Source organism: Mizuhopecten yessoensis, unplaced genomic scaffold (genome assembly GCF_002113885.1).
Source record: "Mizuhopecten yessoensis strain PY_sf001 unplaced genomic scaffold, ASM211388v2 scaffold716277, whole genome shotgun sequence".
Taxonomy (NCBI): domain Eukaryota; kingdom Metazoa; phylum Mollusca; class Bivalvia; order Pectinida; family Pectinidae; genus Mizuhopecten; species Mizuhopecten yessoensis.
Window position 1 is genome coordinate 117,647 of NW_018480036.1, and position 22,142 is coordinate 139,788.

General features: G+C 37.4%; 2 protein-coding genes across 5 annotated transcripts in view; both read left to right on the forward strand.

Moving 5' to 3' along the window:
• The first annotated feature begins 1,986 nt into the window (after positions 1–1,986).
• LOC110442546 (solute carrier family 23 member 2-like) overlaps positions 1,987–22,142 on the forward strand; it is a 46,396-nt gene continuing 26,240 nt past the window's right edge. For all 4 annotated transcript variants that reach the window (XM_021486200.1, XM_021486198.1, XM_021486199.1 and 1 more), the window contains exon 1: positions 1,987–2,065. The gene's annotated coding sequence lies outside the window, so the exon portion shown is untranslated. The remainder of the gene's footprint in view (positions 2,066–22,142) is intronic.
• LOC110442548 lies at positions 5,655–7,131 on the forward strand. The gene is made up of 3 exons (XM_021486203.1): positions 5,655–5,787; positions 6,105–6,227; positions 6,720–7,131. Exons 1-3 carry the CDS (start codon positions 5,754–5,756, stop codon positions 6,878–6,880), a joined length of 318 nt encoding a protein of 105 aa, XP_021341878.1. The 5' UTR covers positions 5,655–5,753; the 3' UTR covers positions 6,881–7,131.

The following is a 22,142-nucleotide window of genomic DNA, read 5'->3' on the forward strand; positions in this document are numbered from 1 at the left end:
AATTAAAGAGACAGTTATTTTTTCGAAAAGAAATTTAAGACATGTAATGTTATTATAGAAATGTACCCGAGTTGCCATAAAGTCGATACAAACTGATAGCAAGTGCTTTACTGTAAATAGTTCCTGACACGCTATGCATTCCGTTGTCAGGTCGAGGTACGAGAAAAGAATACACCTGCTGTTTCTCACGGCAGGTATCATAAGAGGCGACTTATGCGTGAACCCCTGTTGAATTGTACTGTAATACGGGACACAAAATATATCAGCTGCATCCATTACAGTATTTGCGCTCTTTATGTTTCTACTTCTAACTACCTTTTATTTCCTTACGCTTTACTCGGCAACACCTCACTTTTGACTTTAATGTTGCCCATTCGCCCAGATAATGATTGTTTGTTTGTTTGTTTGTTTGTTTGTTTTATTTTGTTTAACGTCCTATTAACAGCTAAGGTCATTTAAGGCCGGCCTCCCCTGTGTGCAAGATGCATGCGTGTTGTGTATGTGTGTGTGGTTTGGGAGGCTGCGATATGTTCGTGTTTGTCTCCTTGTGATAGCGCGGAACTGATGCCGACTTTATAGTGCTACCCCACTGACACATACTGCCGAAGCCACCCAGCAGGACGCCCCACCCGGTCACATTATACTGCCAACGGGCGAACCAGTCGTCCCACTCCTAACTTGCTGAGCGTTAAGCAGGAGTACAAACTACCATTGTTAAAGACTTTGGTATGTCTCGGCCAGGGGAAAGAACCCAAAGCCTTCCTCACAGGGGCGAACGCTCAACAAATGGCCAAAAGGGAGGCATTGTCAAGGGAGACATTAGGAAGAAGAAAGTTATTTAGAAAGGAGAGAAGAGATAAGGTCCCAAATTTAGTCGCCTCTTACGATCATGCAATTGGGGGCAGCAGGTACAATTTGTATGCCCTACCTGCAGGGCAAAATGAAGGCTATGGTTTGTGTACCCAGGCCGGGACATACTAAAGTCCTTTACATTGGTATTTGTTATTCCCTGCTTAGAGTAACAATTAAGTAAAGTGAGGTTTTTTATAACCTTGTCACAAAATTCTTCATAATAAAATAGTTTGATACTCCTTATGAACAATTCATGTTGTGAAATTGACAAAAAGCAATGTTTTGTTGGCGTTTTTATAAGTAATGGAGAAATCCTTAACTGTACAACCGGTGAATTTCTAACAAAACTGTCTCTCCAACCGAAGAGAGAAAGTAAATTCTCGCTTTATTTACCTTGCCTCTCTAGAATACAAGTACATGTATTTACTTAGCCCGTGTTTCCTCGGTCCCTGACACCAGACTCAGACATTTTGACAGATAGATGTCTGGTTTGAGCTCAGAGCGCACTCCTTTATGAAAACGTGGAATTCTCCGTTGTCGGAGAGTTTTGAGTTGCTGACAACAAAAATAGACTATGGCACAACACATACCTCACATATATCGATAGACGGATTATTTATTCATCCAAATCCGCACTTATTATCACCATCATCTGCTAAATTCCGTCAGTAGAGTCCTCGGGTTACAATCGTTCAAAATTAAACAAGAATAATATATTCCGTTTTCGGTCCGGATCAGTACGGCATGTTGATTAGTAATATCAATGGGTGAATCCATAGCACAGTCATTTATTGGTTGGTAATATATATTGTTATGGGTGAAAGGTATAGTCCCGAGTTGAAATTCTTGTTTCGGAGTTTCGGAATCCGATACAAATGAGGCAGGGGGTCAGTATTCTTATCTTTGGTGGATATTCAGACCATACATAAGGTCGTATTTCATGTTTAGAAAAATTTGAAAATGTATAAGTAGGGATTTCATGTTTATCGAGCATGCCTAGTTCTTTTTGCAAGTAGATAATACGCTAACAACTTTACTGTATGCTTTGCATACATCATGTTACACCTATTATGCAAAAACACGCCCCAAGAACACAAATTGTATTTGCAGTCACACATATTTTCTAGTCATTGATGCAGTTAGGTATCAACGCTGTGCAAAGCAGTTATTTGATTGTTTTCTTTGCCAGACATGGTCTAGGTAACGGATACAGGTATGTAGTATTTCAATTCGTATAGAAATATCGTATGGTGACGAAACAATATAAATTGACATGTATATAGGTTCCACATATCATTTTTTTTAAACTAGTATTAAAATATATCAAATCTTATTATAAAGATCCATTGAGTGTGAATAATTATATGTTGATTGCACAAAAAAGCTTTATCAATCAAAGCTTGTATAGATGGAACATAACAGATTATGAAAAGAACATTATTGAATTTATCACATTTTTGTTTTAAATCAGTTTATTCAATCATTGCATGAATGACTGAAAATCAGCACTGTAAAACACAAAAAAGCAACCAAATACTCTTTCACCTAAGAACACTTTATGCGAGAAAAACAGTTCCGTTAATTGACCAAGATCGAAGGTATATACAAGTCTTTTTCAAGCAGACTGAGGTCAAAATTTCGTCGGCGGAAACTTTGAGGTTATTAATAATTTATCAATAATAGTTTCTCTGAATTTTTAAGCACAAGATTGATTTAGTCAATTCATGTTTCTTTTGTAATTTTATTCTTTATTAAACACACTTAAATCTTACGATTATCGTATGAATCGTAAGAAAGGGAATTGTGGAAAACCACCCCCCCCCCCCCCCCCCCAAAAAAAAGCTTCACCAATTGCAATATTTGAGATCTCTACATCTCTCTTTTTTCTGACAACCATTTTGTTAATGAGACTTGCTTGGCAATACTGTACATTTTGCTTTAATGTTGAACGCCCAAGTGAGTACTAGAATGGGTACTGTCCCAAAGCCGTGACATACCAAAGTCTTTATAAATAGTATTTAACAGGTCATTAGATAAAAATAAATTTAACTGAATACGGAATATATTGCAATGACAACCACCAAATGTTTGGAAATCTGTTAACCGGTTGTTATGACAACCCTAAATGCTTAACGGTAAACACGGAATAATAACTATCATATTTAAGAACTTTGGTAAATGTAATTTGCGAGCTGATGGAGCTATAATGAAACCAGTCCATGTTTTAACGAATGAGTGAGCGACGCAGTAGCATGTCAGGTCTGCTCCCAAAACTGTATGGAATAGTACGTTGAGAAAATGTAAAGCTTTTGAGGGTTTGTCTTTCTATATCAGGTAAGAAGGATAATTTTGAGTACAAGAAAAAAGTGAGAGGCCAAGAGGGCCTGTAATGCTCACCTGGATATCAGAGCAATCATGGCAAAAATATCCAAATAAAATCCCAGGGATAGTACCAGACCCCAAAGCCAATCCTTGTAGCATATCCCAACTGTTTCTAAGTTCTAGTTTGGTTTGGTTTCATTTTGTTTAACGTCCATGAACAGCTATGTTGGTGTATTTGCCACCGTTTTCTCAGCGCAATACCATGCCGAAGGTACTCGGTATTCAGCACGTCATCCGGCCGGTCACATAATACTGACAACGGGTTAACCAGTTGTTGCTATTGCCGTAATGTCGAACGCCCAAACTCTTTCAACAATAAAGCCAAGTGCGGTGTGCAAAGCTAGGTGTTAAGAAATACAAGAGAGCCCAGAGGGATCTTGGCGCCAACCATTGAACCATCTTCATTAGTTCTATGCTAGTTTGATATTTTCACTGATCTGTTTGACCGAGTCATGTTTATAGTAAATGCACCTTCAGGTAACTTTTGATCTAAACTTCATACAATTGTGTATTAAAGACAACTTTTCATGTGAGTTTGTCGTTTCACATATTTTTGATATTTACTAGGACAGTACTTAATGTGAAAGATATGTTTAATTCTTCCTGCAGCCATTTTGCTTTTATTACCGCTCTTAAAATGAACTGGCACAACTAAGGACCAAGGGGAACCCATGTATCAAATATGATGAAGATCCCTCAAGTACTTTCGGAGAAATAGCGATAACAAACATTCACTGTCAAAAAAAAAAAAAAAAAATTTAACATGCACAAAAAGACCAAGGGGAACCTACATATCAATTTTGAAATATATCTTTTCATCACTTCCTGCGAAATAGCAAATACACTGTCAAATTCAAAAATGGCCACTTGTCAGCCATTTTCCTCATCAAATTAGTTGCCAAAGTAATCATACACAAGGACAGACCAATAGAAACGTACATATCAAACTTGAGAAAGATAAATACAGTACTTTATGTAAAATGGCGATAACAAACATTCACTGTCAAAATCCAAGATGGCTGCCTGTCCGATCAATGTCTAAATTCGATTTGCATAACAAGCAACCATGGGGACATTTAAATTATGAAAACGATCCATCAGGTAATTTCTGAGAAATAGTTCTAACAAACTTTTACTAAATAAATTCAAGATGGCGCCTATCGGCAATCTTGGTTTTCCGATCAGTATCAAAATTTGATATGCATACCAAAGGATCATGGGAAACCTTCATGTGCAATAGACGAATCAACACTTCGCTAAATGATGATGTAAGTGGCCACGCGAATTGTTTTCGTATTCTCGTTTTGGTAGCGATGTAAACATTCCGATGTCAGTATTGTCGTCGTATTTCCTGATTGTTTATTAACGTTTTATAGAACAGTTTGGTATAAATCTTATCATTTTATACACATTTATGTATTTACCAGTCATCCAGGCGACCTATCTTTATCTTTAGATGAAGTTAAAACATAGAAAATAGAAGCTTTGAAGCAATTCTTGTCAGACCGTAGACTCGCTACGAAGCAGACAAAAGATGAGTTAAGTGCACTATGTTACGCCGTGCAGAAAATGAACATCGGCAAAGTTTTAACATCTTGTGAACTGTCAGAGCAAACGTTTGAACATAGGTGGTATCACTTTTACTAAAGATCCATTGCTTAAATCAGTTGGCTGGCTCGATGAAAAGAGCGGTATTTATATGCTGCCCCCAGTATTTTGCCTAGACATCGTGACATTTTTTATGTCAACAGCTGATCCAGCTTCAACACAAAAGTGTTTACATGAGTATAAATTGGGAAAAGCCTATCAGTATTTCTCGTCAAACTAGCTCAAAGAAGTGTTATACGCAACTATTAGAGATGGCTCATGTGTGTTGCGTTCGAAGTGTACTCCATCACAAAGATTAAATAATGATTAGCACAATGTGTGGGTGTGTGCAGATGAAGAAAGAGGAGAGGCCAAACGAGCATACTGTTCGTGCACAGCTGGGTAAGTTATCTAAACGTCTGCAGTCATGAATGTAAGCTTGATTTGCATTGTATATAAATAGAATTATCCGAGATTAATCTGTTAATGTAAAGACCATGGTATAGATAACAAATTCTTGCAAATATACAAATATTTTGGTATCATTTTATCATATATATACATTTTTGGTGAAAAGAGAAACAAACACAGTTTTCATGTGATACAGTAACCTTTGCCAGGTACCCATGTATACCAATTAATTTTTGTTAAATTCAAATAAAAATATATAACTTCAAAATATCTAAGCAAGCATTAAACAGTATCAACATAAAACTTCAACTTCATTTACATGTTGTGTTCAATTCACAATGCAAATACCCCTACTTTTTCTTCTATAAAGACTTAGACAGACATGTTACCATATAGCTGGTGTGCTATTTTTAGTGGAAGCTGCCAATAAGCTTGGTATAACAGCATGTTCATCAGAGCCATGCAGTTGGACTATACCATATGCTTCAAAGTCTCTTCCCAAGCCAAAGAGAGTTCAAGGCATGCTGATAAAGAGAACCAAGCACGGACAGATAGGTAAGAAATTATAAAATGATATAGACAAATCAAAGCATAGAATATATACATAACATGAACTTAATTGGGTAAATTGCCCCCCCCCCCCAAACAAAAACAAACCCACCCACCCAACCCCAAACAAAAATATCCCATGAGCTTAAAATGAGGAATAGATAGTATGTATCAATATCAAAGAAATACATGCTTAAACATTGCTTAGAAAATAACATTTTGTCTAACTTCAAAAGGTATTTGGATCTCGGCCTATATGGAATAAAGTAGTGATTGTACTACCTAGTACATGTACAATACCTCTATACAATGTTGTGTTATAGGAAAGGCCATGCCATTGGTATCCAACCTCAAGGACAAGTATACACCAATTGCTGTAGGGAGCCATACTGAAGGACTCGCATCTGTTCTTAGAGAAGTCGTTCCAAATGTATGCCTCTTTAAAGGTACATGTTGATTGCCTGACCAAAACCAAAGTCAGTATATGCATATGCTGCAGAGCACATTCAATTTTTTGAGCTCAATATCATGTATCTGATATAAATTTTCCCTGTAACTTTGAATGAATCATTACCTGAGCCAATTCCTTAAAAAGAAAGGCACATTAGAGACTTGTATTAATACTTTTTTAAGGGAAGTTATTATTATTACTTTAAGTATTCGTTCATTTTTCAAAATTGATCTTATTTGTCTATATTATGGAACTAATTGAGTAAAATACACTTTCAAAGGCACTTTCTTTAGAAATACTTTGTAATGTTCATCAAATCCAAATTAGAATGAAGTATTTAAAATTTAATTTTGAATGTTGAATTAAACATCAGATTTTTAAAAACTATATAATACATTTGTTAAATCAAACTAGAATATTGTTTACGATTCAATCATATATGCTTATACATGTACATTGTTAAAAAAAATATTTGTTTTTATTCCAGGCCTAGATTTTCCAAGTTCACCTGCTGACGAGACATGTCTTCCTACAACACTGTTTTACATCAACAGATACACAATGAAACACATTGTTGACGAGTATAAGAGTGGCAATAACCTGGACTTAGATGTTGAGAAGTTTCTTGACAGCATACTAAAGCCATAACAAAAGGAAATTCAGATTATCCTGGAACAAACCAAGGATCAATCAGTTAGTCCTGAGTGGACAGCGTTAAGGAAAGGCCGCATAATAGCATCAAATTGTTATCCTGTCTACACAAGGACAAACTCGACAATGATAAACCCTAATACAGATGATTCATCATTAGTTTCGAAACTCAAGGGCTATACTACAGATTGTTTAAAAAATGTAAAGTCTTTGAAATATGGTCCAGATACAGAACCAAAAGCAAAACAAGTCACTATTTAAAATTATACAAATACCAACACCAGGATGTAAAAATATCAGAGTGCGGCTTGTTCATTGTTAAAAAAATATATCCTTTTTTAGCAGCTTCTCCTGATTTGTTAGTCTTATGTTCATGATGTGGTGATAGTTGAGCTGAAATAAAATGCCCACTTGTTGTAAAATGTGACAAATGTTTAGATTTTTGCAAATGCTCTGTACCAAGCTACCTGAAAACTGGAGAAAACTCACATTTGTCATTAAATACCTATTCTATGAACATAATAATGTATAATGCCCAAGCGCAGGGACAGTTCGCAATAACTGGAAGAGGTTGGTGTGACTTGTTTGTATATACTGTGAATGGAAATTTTGTACTGAGAATACAATTTGATGCTGACTTCTATAGTGTTATATTGAAGAAACCCTAGCTGTTATGCCAATCCCAATGGATGTAGATACAGTGTCTCCACAATGAGGCAGATGTCATCTAAGTTCATACTTGAGAATACGAAAACTTTTAAGTCTTCGTATTGCCTGCTCCACATAGATTCCTCTGTTAGCAATTTGCTTTGTAATTTGCACGTCAGATGTGGTCATCTGGGACACACGTCTTCTACCTGGAGGAACAAGTAGTTCTACATTAAAAAGGGCAAAATCCTCTCTTATTGGGAATCCCCTATCTGCCATGACTACATCATAAGGTTGAATAATTTTACAGAAATCATGAGTTCAATGTTAAATTTTATCACTTGCTCTACCACAAATGATTTTGAAATGAAATTGATCATTCCTACAGGTGTGATATTAAGCAAACTTTTTGCCGTATGATGGTGTTTATAGTTACTCCAGGTGACCGTCTGAAGCTCAAAGCTTGTAGGTTTTTCCAGGAACACTTCTGTGCAGTCAATTATATGTCGAACTCTCTTATATTTTGGATTTTTAAAAGATGGGGGTAGGTAAGCCTGTACATGAGAAACATGGGTTGTAGAGACACCAAATCTGTCAGCCAAGTCCACATTTAATAAACCAAGTTTCATCAAAGTCATGACAATTTCCTCTTTAGTGGTAAGAATTCGGCGCTTGTATTTCTTGGCCTGTTTACGAAGGGTGTTACAAACACGACTTGGTCCCTTCCGATACCGTATGTTTTTTTAAATGTGGTGATGTATATAAAAATAGCCAAAAATGCAGCAATAGAAGGGAAGCCAGTATAAAATGTTGTCAGCTTGTTTGATCTAAGAATTTTGTCCACACTGATTTTTTTTTACAATTTTGATAGATGACCTGTTTTAGTTTCAAATTTTCTGGTTATTTTGTCCTGATTTGTGTTGAAGTTTACAAATATAAGCAGACTTGTCTGTGCATCATGGGCATTTTTCAATATAATCATGATCAGACAGGAAATCATGAGCAACCTTTAGATTCTCCAAACTCTGGGGTTCTGCTGGAGCATGTTGCTCAGTCAATCCTTTTGTAGCACTTGAAAAAATTTCAACCGATTTTAATTGCTTTTTAGGTGTACATGTTGGTTCGAAACTGAAAGGCCTTTCCTTGGTGGAATTCGAGCTTTTATCTCGCTGACTTGTTGATAGCCAAGTTTCAGAGAGGTATACGGATTTTTAGTTGTTGGTTCACCATCAATAAGATATATATCCTGGTTTCCTCCTTTGATTAACAAGTTTTATTTCCAATTGATATTCAATGCATTGACCTAATTATACATGTTTAGGTCAAGGTTTATGTTCGCGTCCAACGCATTTGCTCGGTTAGGCGAAACCGCAGCAATGCTTTCAATAAATACATTCGTTCTTAGACGTAAGAGTTGATTTACTTGAGCCGATCTACCTGTAGATCAATTATTTCTTGTATAAATCCAAAACCACATCTTCCACCTACCATTTATATGGTGTATTACTATTCCATATAACAATATATTAAGTGCTTTGAGTATTTCGGATGAAGCTCTTTCTTGTGCAAGCATACATAAGTACATGATTCATGAACATTGTTCGCCTCTCAGGATGCGAAAAGTTGGAACTCACCATAGTTGGTTTGCTGGAGCCGATCAACTGAACTTATATTACTAATGTAGAGACACAATGTGGTCTGTACATGTACTTGATTACCATGACAGCACGGTTTGCCTGCCAACTGGTGAGTAATTGAATACATAAACTGCAAAGGGAGTCTGTGTTAATTTATACCTCCTTTAGTTGTTTTCTCAACTTTTCTCTCCAGTATTGGCTGTTTCACTTAGCCTTCAGTGGGGAAGACATTCATGAGTAGTCCTCATGGAGGTCTTTGTAGCGATTTTTGGCAACCCCAGCTGTTATAATTTGTAGTAGTGGCTGCCATGCGTGTGTGGTGGCAGCTACTGGGTTATTTAATTTTTCTCATAATTTTCCATATATTATGGATTTTATGCTAAAAGCCCTAGTGTGGCTCTATTGATATAAATACATTTAATGTCACCAATCTGGTGGCCATTTTAATCATATTGTATGAAATCAAAAGTTGAAAATGTAATATTTCATTAAAAGTCTTAAATAGCACATATATAGTACCAATTGCATTATTACACAAGCATGTGCTTATTAATAGTTTGTTCAACAAATATGTGAAAGTAGGACTCCATAAAAATTTAAAACACTTTCACACACCCAATTATCCCAGCAGTTGCGAGCTGTATGATACATGTTGAGTTTTTAAAAAATATATTTTTTTATCACAGAGTGATCGACTGATTATTTAGTGACAGTTTGTTTGGAACATTACTACAAAAACCCAGCCCTTTAATAATGAATGCTTGAAATTATACCTGCTTGGCCTACATTACATAATACCTGTATATATATATAATTATATTACACGAAACAAAGTGTCATTGTGCACATGGTAGTTTAAGATTTAAAAGTATGTCATATTGTATATGTATACAGTATGCATGGCATATTAGAATGATGAAGAAAAATATACTGCCATAAAATCTGTATTGAATATTTATTTGCATTTCGTTATATTGAACATTTGCTTATCATGGTTACTAACATATGATTTTCAAGAAGGTACTTGACTCTGTTGTAGACTGAATAAATTTAAGATTTGTCTAAAATACACACATAATGACATATTCTGATATGGGTCACATCAAATATACTGGTTTAGTATGGGTCGCTCATATATGCGTTGTAACCCTTTTCATTATACAGTCAGTTGGCGTTTATAGGCTATGTGTATTTTAGATATTTGTAATGAACCCCTGTGAATCACATACGTACCGTTTTTAGAATCTGTCTTTAGTTTATCAGCATTTTCAAACACATTCCAAGATAGTGACATATCAGCTGTCATACGGTAACGCTGGTATAGCCTTCCTTTTTGTGTTGTTTTCCTGTATTAAAATTGTGCGTGTTGGAATTTTGTTTAACCGAAATTTAGGTTTTTAACCGATTTTTTTTCGGGGCCGCTTATGTTCTGCAAAAATTCAAAATGACGACGGCGAAGTGTTGATTCGTCTATTTGAGAAAGATCCCCCAGTACTTTTTGAAAAATAGCGCTAACAAGCTTTCACTCTAACAATTCAAAGTGGCGTCTGTCGGCCATCTTGGTTTTTTTATCAGTCCCAAAATTTAATATGCGTAACTGGGGACCATGGGGAACCTTTATGTGCAGTTTGAAAAACATCCCTTTCTGCAATTTCTGAGGAATAGCGCTAAAAATAATTGTTTAAGGACGGACAAAATGACGGAATAACGGACCACGGGCGCAGGGTGATTTAAACAGCGCCTTATCATTAGGTGCAGCAGATTTTTTCGTCAGGTTTGTGTCCGCAAGGACTAACAAACCCTATCCCCAGCACACATACACACATGCATATGGAGGCATGTCCTTAAATGACCTTAGCTCTTCAGAGGGCGTTAAATATATATAAAAAAAAAACCCAAACCAAACCAAATGTCCCCAAATTGAGGGCACAGAACCAATTCCCAATTCTGAAGGGGTTCCAACACTAGTTGTCTCTTACAAAACATAGAGTAGGCAATATCAGGTGTACATTTTGTCTCAACTCCGATCTGCAGGGATGCTAGAAATTGCCCAAGTCTGTTCTTTTGTGATCCATAGAAAAGAATACAGAAAGCAAGTCATCGTTTTCATATTAGTCGCCCCCTACAAACATGCTGTGGTTAGCTTTTGTGCCTCTACTTTGGGACACTTGGTTTGTTTTAGTTGTATTATGTTTAACGTCCTCTGAACAGCTTGGGTCATTTAAGAATGCCTCGATGCGTGTTGTGTATGCGTGCATGTTAGATGTGTGCTGGAAACAGGGTATGTTGGTCCTTGGAAACCAAAAAAATCTGCTGCACCCACTGCAAATATTGGGATCTTGATATTTCTTTCTACTTATACGTGACTTATTTCCTAGCTCCTAGCTTTGCACACCACAATATATTGCAAATGTTTGCTAAGGCTAATAGAAGGTATGAGACACTCAATTTAGTGGCTTTACGTGCGCCTTTTCAAAATAATAGCCAAGCGGAATGCTACATACCAATTGTTTATTATTCACAACCACGATCCTCAATGTGTGATTTGCGTTCAGATCATAAACAACCGTGCATACACATACTAATTATTGAATGTTTTGATTATCCTATATCAAAAACAAACAATCATAATTACTTTCATAAGACGTAAGTAATCTTGACACCACGCACCACTCTTGGTCAGCTTCATATCGTGTAATGTTCTACTAAGTTCACATGAAGACGAGTGTATAGGGACACATCACCATAAAAGACACAATTCTGTTGAATTAGAGAAAGTTTTCTTGACATGATTTGCGTATTATATCTCGGAAAATTGCTAAATGTTTGCTGTATTTAAATATTATTTATGCTTACTTAAAAACCTTGACTTTTATTTAAAGGCTTATTTTGTGGAGTCAAGAATAAATTGTATGGTGTGCATCCGTCCGGTTACACTTTGGTTTCCTCAAAATAACTTTCTGAAATATTGTTCGATTTTGATAAACCTTAGTTTGCATGGATATTATTCCTATGCTGAGGCCCCATTTAAATTTCAGCAAAATCAGCGCATGTTGAATTAGCATAATGTGCGCTGATTGCATTTGTTTTATGGTTGATGGTTTCCGCACAATATCTGATGAATATACAATGAAAACGCGAAGCTTAAAGGTGTGCAAAACACGCACAGTTTATTAACGTACTGCTATTTGATTGGTCGACGGTTCACCACAACTACCTAGTCAAATATGACAGGATTATGATGAGACGTGGTCAATATTTACACTTTGTCTAATAGAGAAATCTGCCTGTTATCAATGAATACTAGAACTGGGTCAATTTCAATTTATCTTTTCGTGGTTTGACATATATACAAATGGAGACAAATCCTATGGAAAAAAAAACAATTTTGATCGAATATATGAAATTCCTTTTGCTCAAGTTTGTGAAGTGCATTATATTTTTCTCATTTCACAACATTTCAGAAATTTAAGGTTGTTCAATTAAGTGAAACAGTTCAAAAATTGTTTATTATCAAATTTCCATTTTTCAATAAATTTAGATATAACAAGCGATTTTGTGGAATGTATATCCCCCGCTTCCTGTAGAAACTAGCAAGCCCAATGGAAGACCGAACTTGCTTCTTTGTTGTTGGCCTGGGTGCCTGTAGTATTGCGTCCAGCTTAGCTGCAGCTGGCTGAATAATGTCTCGTCCAACCACATGACCGAGGCATTCTATGCTATCGTACCCAATGAAACATTTGGATGGTCTCGCAGTCAAATTAGCCCCACGTAGTCTGGTGAACAAGTCTCTCAGTACGGTTACGTGCTGCTCCCATGTTTTGGTAAAGATAATAATATCATCCACAAAGTTATCCAGGTTGTCCATTCCCTTGAGTAATTTCCTCGTGAGCCTGTTGAATGTTGAAGGTGAGTTGACCAATCCAAAAGGCATTACCTTAAAATGGAAGAGCCCAAACGGTGTCGAGAATGCGCTTTTCTTTCTGTCTGCCTGGTCCAATGGGACCTACCAATATCCTTTGCTCAGGTCTAATTTACTATAAAACTGGCTACCTGCCAATTTAACAAATAAATCATCAGCTGACGTCATCGGTTCTGCATCAAAAATTGTCACCTTATTCAACTGCCGATAGTCAATACAGAAACGACATCCACCATCTTTTTTCCGCACCAACACAATTGGCGAATTGTAGTCCGACTCCGACGGTTCTATAACCCCCATAGAAAGCATCTTGTCGACTTCAGTTTTTACAGTGTCTATGATTTTGTACGGAATGGGGTAGGTTTTAACGCGTACCGGTTCACGTGTTGTCGTATTGATCTCGTGTGTAGCTAACTTTGTGCATCCCGGCAAATCAGTTAATACATCCTTGAATTCATCCAATAACGCAATGATTTCCCCACGTTGTTTCTGTGTCATGTTTTCTGCCCTGTTGACATCAGAGACAGTCTCGGTAGCTTCCAAATGTAGTAACAGTAATGGGTTTTCCTCCTTGATGTCCTGTAAGCCATCTTCACTGTTCTCATAAGTCTCCTCTAGTACAGATATCGCTGCAAATTCCAACACACCGATTTTGGTGTCTGTCACCGACAAGTTTTTACGTTCCACATACTCTTTCAACATGTTGGCATGAAAAGGTTTGATTTTTCCTGCTATATTGATCTTGTAGTCTAGAGCCCCAACTTTCTCCTCCACAGGATATGGTCCCTTCCACTGAAGTTCCAGCTTGTTGTTTTTCTTCGGCAACAAAACAAGTACCTTCTCCCCGACTTTTATATCCCTCTCCTTTGCTGTTTTGTTATAATGATGCCGTTGACGCAGTTTTGCCGCCCGAAGTTGATCGTGAGCCAATTTACATGTGTCCTCCAGTCGTTCCTTCAACTCTAACACGTACCGATACGTTGACTTTACGTTCGGATCACCTACGTTCTTTGTCCATAGCTCCTTAAGTATCCGTAGTGGTCCTCTAACTGTACGCCCGTACAATAGATCAAAAGGTGCAAATCCCAATGATTCCTGAGGCACTTCTCTATAAGCGAATAACAGTGGCGCAACATATTTGTCCCATTCCCTAGGGCGTTCTATACACATACGTCTAAGCATTGTTTTTAGAGTGCCATTAAACCTTTCGACAAGGCCATTGCAGGCAGGATGGTAGGGAGTTGTTGTGAGTTGTTTTAATGATAGTATGCGACTAAACTCCTGCATTAGGGCAGATGTGAACTGTGGCCCTCTATCCTACAGAATCTCCTTGGGCACACCAACTCTGCTAAATATTTCGAGTAACGCTTCTGCAACATCCTCAGTTTCTATACGCTTAAGTGGCGTCGCCTCCGGGTACCTAGTAGCAAAGTCAACAACTGTAAGAATATAACGATGACCCCTGGCTGAAGCCGGTATCAAAGGTTCAATAATGTCTACTGCAACTCGCGCAAATGGACGGTCTATGATAGGCATGTCTCCCAGAGGTGCCTTTTTGATCCTCCCTTTATGAACCGTTTTTTGACATGCGTCACAGGACTTGCAATATCGTTCTATATCAGCACGAAGAAGAAGAATTCTGCAAGTACCCTATCAGTTGTCCGAGCTATATCCATATGACCCGCCATAACAGAGTTATGCGCCAACCTCAGTACAGTCTCCCGATGGTCTTCAGGTACTACTAGCTGCTTATAAACACACGTTTTGTCTGTATATTCACGAAACAGTAGACCCTTACGAATGTAGAAACGCGACGTCGTTCCTGTCACCGTTCGTTTAACATTACCCTTGTCTACCAAGTCATATAGGGCCCTCAAAGATTTATCTGCCTTCTAGGCGTCCCCAAGTTCATCTGGAGTAGTAACATCCTTCAGTGCCGCAGGTACGGTTAATGGTGTTTTTATATCCTCACGTTTCCTCTGTTCTCTCGTCTGTACGGCCCCAATGTCCCCCCCCCTGACTCTTTCCAGTTAGGGTCAGGTTTATCCGAGTCACGTGCTCCAGGTACATTTCCTATAATGACGTCATTTAATGGACAATTCATACACCAAACATTTGTAGTGCCACTGTAGTATGGAGTATCTAGGCGGACTTGAGCAATTGGTACACTGATCTCCCGTCCATCCACTAACTTACATGCCTGCATCATGTTGAGTAATTCATTGTCATTTACTAAATCTCTCCGTACGACAATACCACTACAACCTGTGTCTCTTAGTACTGCCACGTCTTGATCACCAACACGACCCTTAACAACTGGTATTTGGTCACACACAATCTGGTCAGTGTTGTGTCGTCCCTCATTTCCCGAAATGTCGGTTCCCACAGCCACCTTTCCCTTTACTGTAGTTTGCGGGCATTTTGCTGCTAAATGATATGGACTATCACATTTGAAACACCTCCTAGCGTCCCGTGCCTGTTTGGTTCCATAACCTTGACCTTGACCTCTATCATGGTTAACCCCCTTGCTCTGGGTCACCATCTTTCCTCCTCCTCCACTGCTACTTTGACCTGGCTTAGTCAACTTGTTTCCCTGTGATGTCACTTCAGAGTGAATGCCTTCGCCTTACCACTGCGAGCTTCCACAAACCGATCAGCTAACTCTGCCATTTGATGCACATTAGCTGGTTTCCTCTCCCTGAGAAATAATGCTAAATCCAGTGTACACCCCGACAATAGCTGTTATCTGAGAATAAGATCTGCAAGTTCCCCAAATGTTCTGTCACATTTGGCCATTTCAATCCACCTTGTTAGATAATTCTCAATGCGCATCACAAACTGTACAAAAGTCTCCGACGATTCCACACCACAGTCGCGAAATCTTTTACGGAAGCCGTCTTCTGTATAATCAAACCTTTGCAGTAACGCTGCTTTGAATTCTGCATAATTCAAAGCCTGCTCGGTAGCGAGTCGCGCAAATACCTCAAGTACCTTTCCCTTTAACAACGTACTTAACCCAATGGCCCACTTGACCTCCTTCCATTGCTGAGATCTCGCGAAAGTCTCAAACCTTCTCAGGTAAGCATCCATATCGTCTCTCTGATCATCAAACGGGGGTAACTTGGGTATATACTTAGCTGATCCTAGAGAATTTCCCTCAGACAGTGCCCTAGGAGGAAGTTGGACACCAGCTGTCTGCTGTGCTTCGATCAACTCCAATTTGAGCTTCTGCTCTTTCTCAATCCCCTCCTACATTTTTCAACGGATCTCTTTGGAACTTGGTATACATTATTATCATGATATGAAGTTGTGTCTCCTTAAAAAGAATGTTGATTTGACGGTTTTTGCAAAAGTTCTTGCCCTTTGTTAATTTCAGTATTTGATTTATTGTCCGTAGATTTTCTCCTACATTTTTTATAGCATGTCAGCTAACCACTCTTAAAATGATACAGATCTTATTTCCATGTAAGACTGTCATTCGATGGGCGTATATTGTTCCGCCCCGCGGTACTCTTGTTACAATAATTGCTTCACATGAAATAAGACAAAATATCGCTTCATCCATTTTAAAGGAATCAATCAGAAAAATAAAAGGGCATTAGGGTGTATGTTTATTATATTCGGCCGATCGACAACTTAATGATATAGTGCCAAAAAAACTAAAATCAGACATTAAGCGAAAAGAATACATCAAACATAAGATACAAAAGGTATCAATAGCAAACATATTAGTTACAGAACATATGACTCTTTTCGTTCTTGTAAATTAATTGAATTGAATGTAAAACTTCGCATAAATCAAAAGAAAGTGTATCCGACAAACGTTTCATAGTTGTAACATGATAGGATATTGTTTAAAAATGGTGCATTTGATCATTAAATGTTATACAGTGATTACATGGAAGTAAGACTAATTCCCATTTTGTAAAATGTGAGTATTTGCTATGTAGGTATAGCTTAAGCGAAGTCGTGAGAGGACAGTTTCTTCTATGTGATCTACTCGTTGCGCTCGAACCGACATTAGTTGAATTGTTGCGAATTTGTTTTGATTATATTGCTACATAATGTTTTAAATCTGAGTATGGCAGTTTATATACTCCGGTTGTAGGTTATGTGCGTTAGTTACTTTATATGCTGCCTCATTTCTAGTTATTCCGAGATGACTCGTTATCCAAATTAAGATAAATTGATATAACATCGTGCAACGCCAGATTAACTGCAATTGCTGCGGCTGGAAAATATTGACATCATTTAGTAAATGACAAGAAGAAGTTGAATTACCAGCAACACAAGCTGCTGCTACTTTCTCCACGACCTTAGTACCGTCGGTATACAGAAGTACAATGTATATGTGAAGGATACTCAGAGATGAACTCGGAAGGATCTCTTACACTGAATCGGGAGAGTGTTAGTTCCAATGTCTGATCAACAACAATATGCGCTACAGTTCGATTATAAATTGTGGTATGACCATATGAAAGCATTAACGATAGAAGTATTCATAACGATAGTATCCTTACATAAACCCCTGTTTAACAGTACTCTACAAATGTTCCAAATTGTTAAATTGTGTTTCAAAACACTTATTCGTAGGGAATTTGGTTCCATTCTTTACAGCCATTATTTTCAAAAACGCCCTAGCCAAAACAAACATCGGAAACAGCACCCTTCAGTCTTTTTCCCCACTTTCTGACGATCCACCGCTCGTTGTTGGCAGGTTCCCCCGCGTTGTAGGGTTTGTGATGTTTTGTGTTGGACCGTGTTCTGTAGTTGAAACGACACTGCTTTGTGTGGTGGTTGCAGCACTGATCGGGGTTGTTGCCATTATGCTTTGGACAAATAGTGTTGTGGTACTCTGTGATGAAGGAGCTGTCATTGCTGCTGTAGATGTGGCATATACCGGCGATGTGATCTGAAATATATAGATACTATAATCTGTCATCTCCAAAAGTCGGAATAGGGTGAGCGGGTTACATATGTAAAGGGAGGGAAGTCGTTGGTTTGTTGAGGTGAGAATTGCTTCGGATACTGTGAATGTGAATGACATGGGAACTCTGTGAAGGTTCGGAAAGGGTTTCGGTGATTTGTTGATAAAAAAGACACAATGCAACACAAGGGTAACATTATCATGCTTAATGCGAGAAATATATATACAAATGTAATACTGGAAATTCTCGGTTTCGTTGGTACATGTACCCTTATCTATTTGTGGCAAATCTCTCTTAGACATTAAACAAAAAACAAACAAAAAATTGTCCATTATGACAAGGTCTCCATGTAAGTATCCTTTTTCAACGGAATGAGTTTTGCAAGAAGCTCCACAAGTAAATCCTGCAATGACCTTGAACCTTTTCTACACCACCTGTACTAGGCCATTTATAGTCATGTGAAGTAGATATTACATTTCCTTAATGCATAAACATCCTTCCAGATTTTGTTGGAATAACAAGTTCTCCACATTCAATACACATTGATTTGTTTTTCTTTGTTTTATTACGGCACATCAACAGTCATTAAAGTCAACACAACATTGTACAAATAGACATTCACAAATGAAAATGAGTATTGAATGTTGAGCGTTTGCCCAGGTGAGGAAGGCAATGGGTTCTGTCCCCAGGCCGGAACATACCAAAGTGCTTAAAAATGGTAGTTGCTATTCCGTCCTTAACGTTCAGCATTAAGGGGAATGGCAACAACTGGTCCACACGTTGTCAGTATAATGTGACCGGCGCGAAATGCTGTGCTCGGTGCCTTCGGAGTGGCATTTCAGTGAGATAAAGATTAGTATTATCTCGCCAGATGTTTTTCGTAATATTTACGGTTTTGTTGATGGATTCCTTTATTGCAATATCCTTATTGATTTATTACCACGAACTCTATATATGCTTTAGAATTCTCTCTGACAAGACGGTACACACCCAAGTCGTCATTGTCAAGATTCCAAAACTCCATTATTTGAACTTAGTCAATATGTTTTACTCAATAACGTTGTGCACTAGTTTCTGGTGTTCATCCTTTTCTCAATTAACTTATTTTGTTAATATATCTGAAAGGGACAGAAGATTATTTGTCCGATGCTAATAATGTGCATAAGAAATTCAAACGCAAAGGTGCTACCTCGGTTTTCTTCAGATTGTAATAATTGCCAAAAAAAAATCAAGGTATTAAGATAACTTGAATGGTTTTATGTATAGTTTAGACCATTGACTCTTTATTCATCCATCAAGTTTAACAAGAGGTCCCAGAGGAATCTTGGCGCCCACCATTGTACCATCTTCATAAGTTCTATGTCGGTTGGTCTTTTCTGTTTGATGGAATCATGTTAATAGTAAATGAAACTTGAGGTATAAAAAACAACATTCAAAATGAGACGTCTCCCCTTTGATGTTTTCCTCAAAAACATCTCTTATGATATCTAAGAGTCATTCTCTATAAACCCTTAGTTTTCCTGTAATATTCGATATGAAAAGTAAAACATTACGCGTGCTAAATATATAAATATTCCGTGCAGCAGCGTAACTAGAGCTATTTCATTTGAACAATGACGCATTAGTTAATTACTTTGGATACATTTGAAACGTCATCCTTCGTCAATCAGAAACAGACAGTATTAACTCTCACCAACAGAATTTGCATCACTGTTCCACTAACTTAATCAACGTTATAATTTATTATTTTCGAAATGCGATGAACCGCTGTGCTAATTTCTCTCATGTCAGCCTACAAACCCGTGACCCATTTCACATATCGCATTAATTAAGATCATATCATATTGGAATTGTCAAAATGACTTTTATGGTTAACTACATTGTATAAACTTATTACCAATGACCTTGAATCTAGCAAATATGAATGTATATCTGTCTTGTGTCGCAAGAATTTGACTTTTAAATCAAGTATATCTCCCTCGCTTAACGCCGGCTACATTTGTGTTGTATTACGGTCAAGCGTTAACTACGGCGAATGAAATGTTTCCTTAATTCTCTAATAAGTGTTGTCCTTTTTGTCGTTATGATTGTCTAATTTGCTGTTCATTGCTATTTTTAGCTCACCTGGCACGAAGTTCCAAGCGAGCTTATGCCGTGGCGCGGCGTCCGTCGTCCGGCGTCAATATTTTACTTTAAACGACTTCTTCTTAATAACCAAAAGGTCTAGGGTGATAATATTTAGCAAGAAGCAAACAGGGATAAAGGGCTACAAAATTTGTTAAAATTAATGACCTTCACCCATTTTCAAGGTCACTGGGGTCAAATATGTTAAAAATATTAAATATCTTCTCGATAACCAAACAGCCCAGGGAGATGATATTTTGCCAGCAACATGCTTGGGTGAAGGGCTACTAAGTTTGTTCAAATGAATGACCTTCAATTATATTCAAGGTCAAAGGGGCCAATTGTCTCAAAAAATCTTTAAACAACTTCTTCTGAATAACCAAAATGCACAGGGTGATATTTGGCCAGTAGCATGCTGAGATGAAGGGCTACACAGTTTGTTCAAATGAATGACCTTCACCCATATTCAAGGTCACAGGGGTCAAATATGTTAAAAACTTTAAACAACTACTCAATAACCCAGATGTCCAGGGTGATGATATTTGGGCAGTAGCATGCTGGGGTAAAGGGCTATCAAGTTTGTTCAAATGCATGACCTTCACCCATATTCAAGGTCACAGGGGTCAAATATCTGAAAAAATATTTAACAACTTCTTCTGAATAACCAAAATGCACAGGGTGATATTTGGCCAGTAGCATGCTGAGATGAAGGGCTACCAAGTTTATTCAAATGTATGACCTTGAAGCATATTCAAGGTCACAAGGAGCAAATATATTCAAAATATTTAAATAACTTGTTCTGAATAATCAAAATGCACAGGGTTATGTTATTTGGCCAGTAGCATGCTGAGATGAAGGGTTACCAAGTTTGTTTAAATGTATGACCTTGAATCATATTCAAGGTCACAAGGAGCAAATATGTTCAAAATATTTAAATAACTTGTTCTGAATAACCAAAAGGCTCGGATGTTGATATTTAGTCAGTAGAATGCTGGGATCAAGGACTACTATGTTTGTTAAAGTGAATGACTTTGACTTATATTCAAGGTCACAGGGGTCAAATTTGTTTAAAATCTTTAAACGACCTCTTCTGAATAACCATGGGTCCCAGGATGTTGATACTTTGCAAGTTTCATCCTGAGATGAAAGGCTATACAATTTGTTCAACATAATGACTTTGTTCGACTTTCAATCACAGGGGTGAAATGTTTTTAAAAAAATTAACAGGACCTTTTGAATGAATTTTAATCATAAATACTGATTTTTTTCCTGAAGCTTTATTTTAGATCACTTTTAAGGTTTTAAGTGTGAGATTTATACCAGGTGAGCGATGCAGGCCCATTCGGCCTCTTGCTTATTTTTACATTTTTGCTTTTCGTAACGGTTCAAAATCACTATTTGGTTACCGAGAATTTTTTAATATACTAACAAAGGTCTTGAAAACAAATACCTAGATTCACAGCTTACAGCTTATAAACCTGTATCATCTTTGACAAACATTAACATGTAAATATTCTATATTACATACCCATGACCCATGCCAGGCCTTAGGCAATTTGTCATTTGAAAGGTGAAATAACTCCTATAACTTGACATCATCCGTAAAGGTAGACGTATGCCAGGACTGGGGGAAAATGGCATGTCTGATTTGCTCAGCATGGTACAGGTGTACAAACATTATGCTAGTCATAACAATATTATTTAAACAATAACTGGTTGTCTGGAGGTAATTATTGTTGATATAATTACTAGTGGCCTCTGGCAAATCCCATAAAACCCGCTAGGGTTTTATCATAGATTTGCCAGAGGCTACTTGTAATTATATCAACAATAATTACATCCAGACAACCAGGGATTTTTTATATTTACATATTTTTCTTTTTTAAGACATATACCTACAAAAACCATTTGCCCTGCCTCAAAATACATTTCAGGCGGCCATTTTGTTTGTTTACATATTCCTACACCTGAAACAGGCAGTTGTAATTATAGTCGAGCAG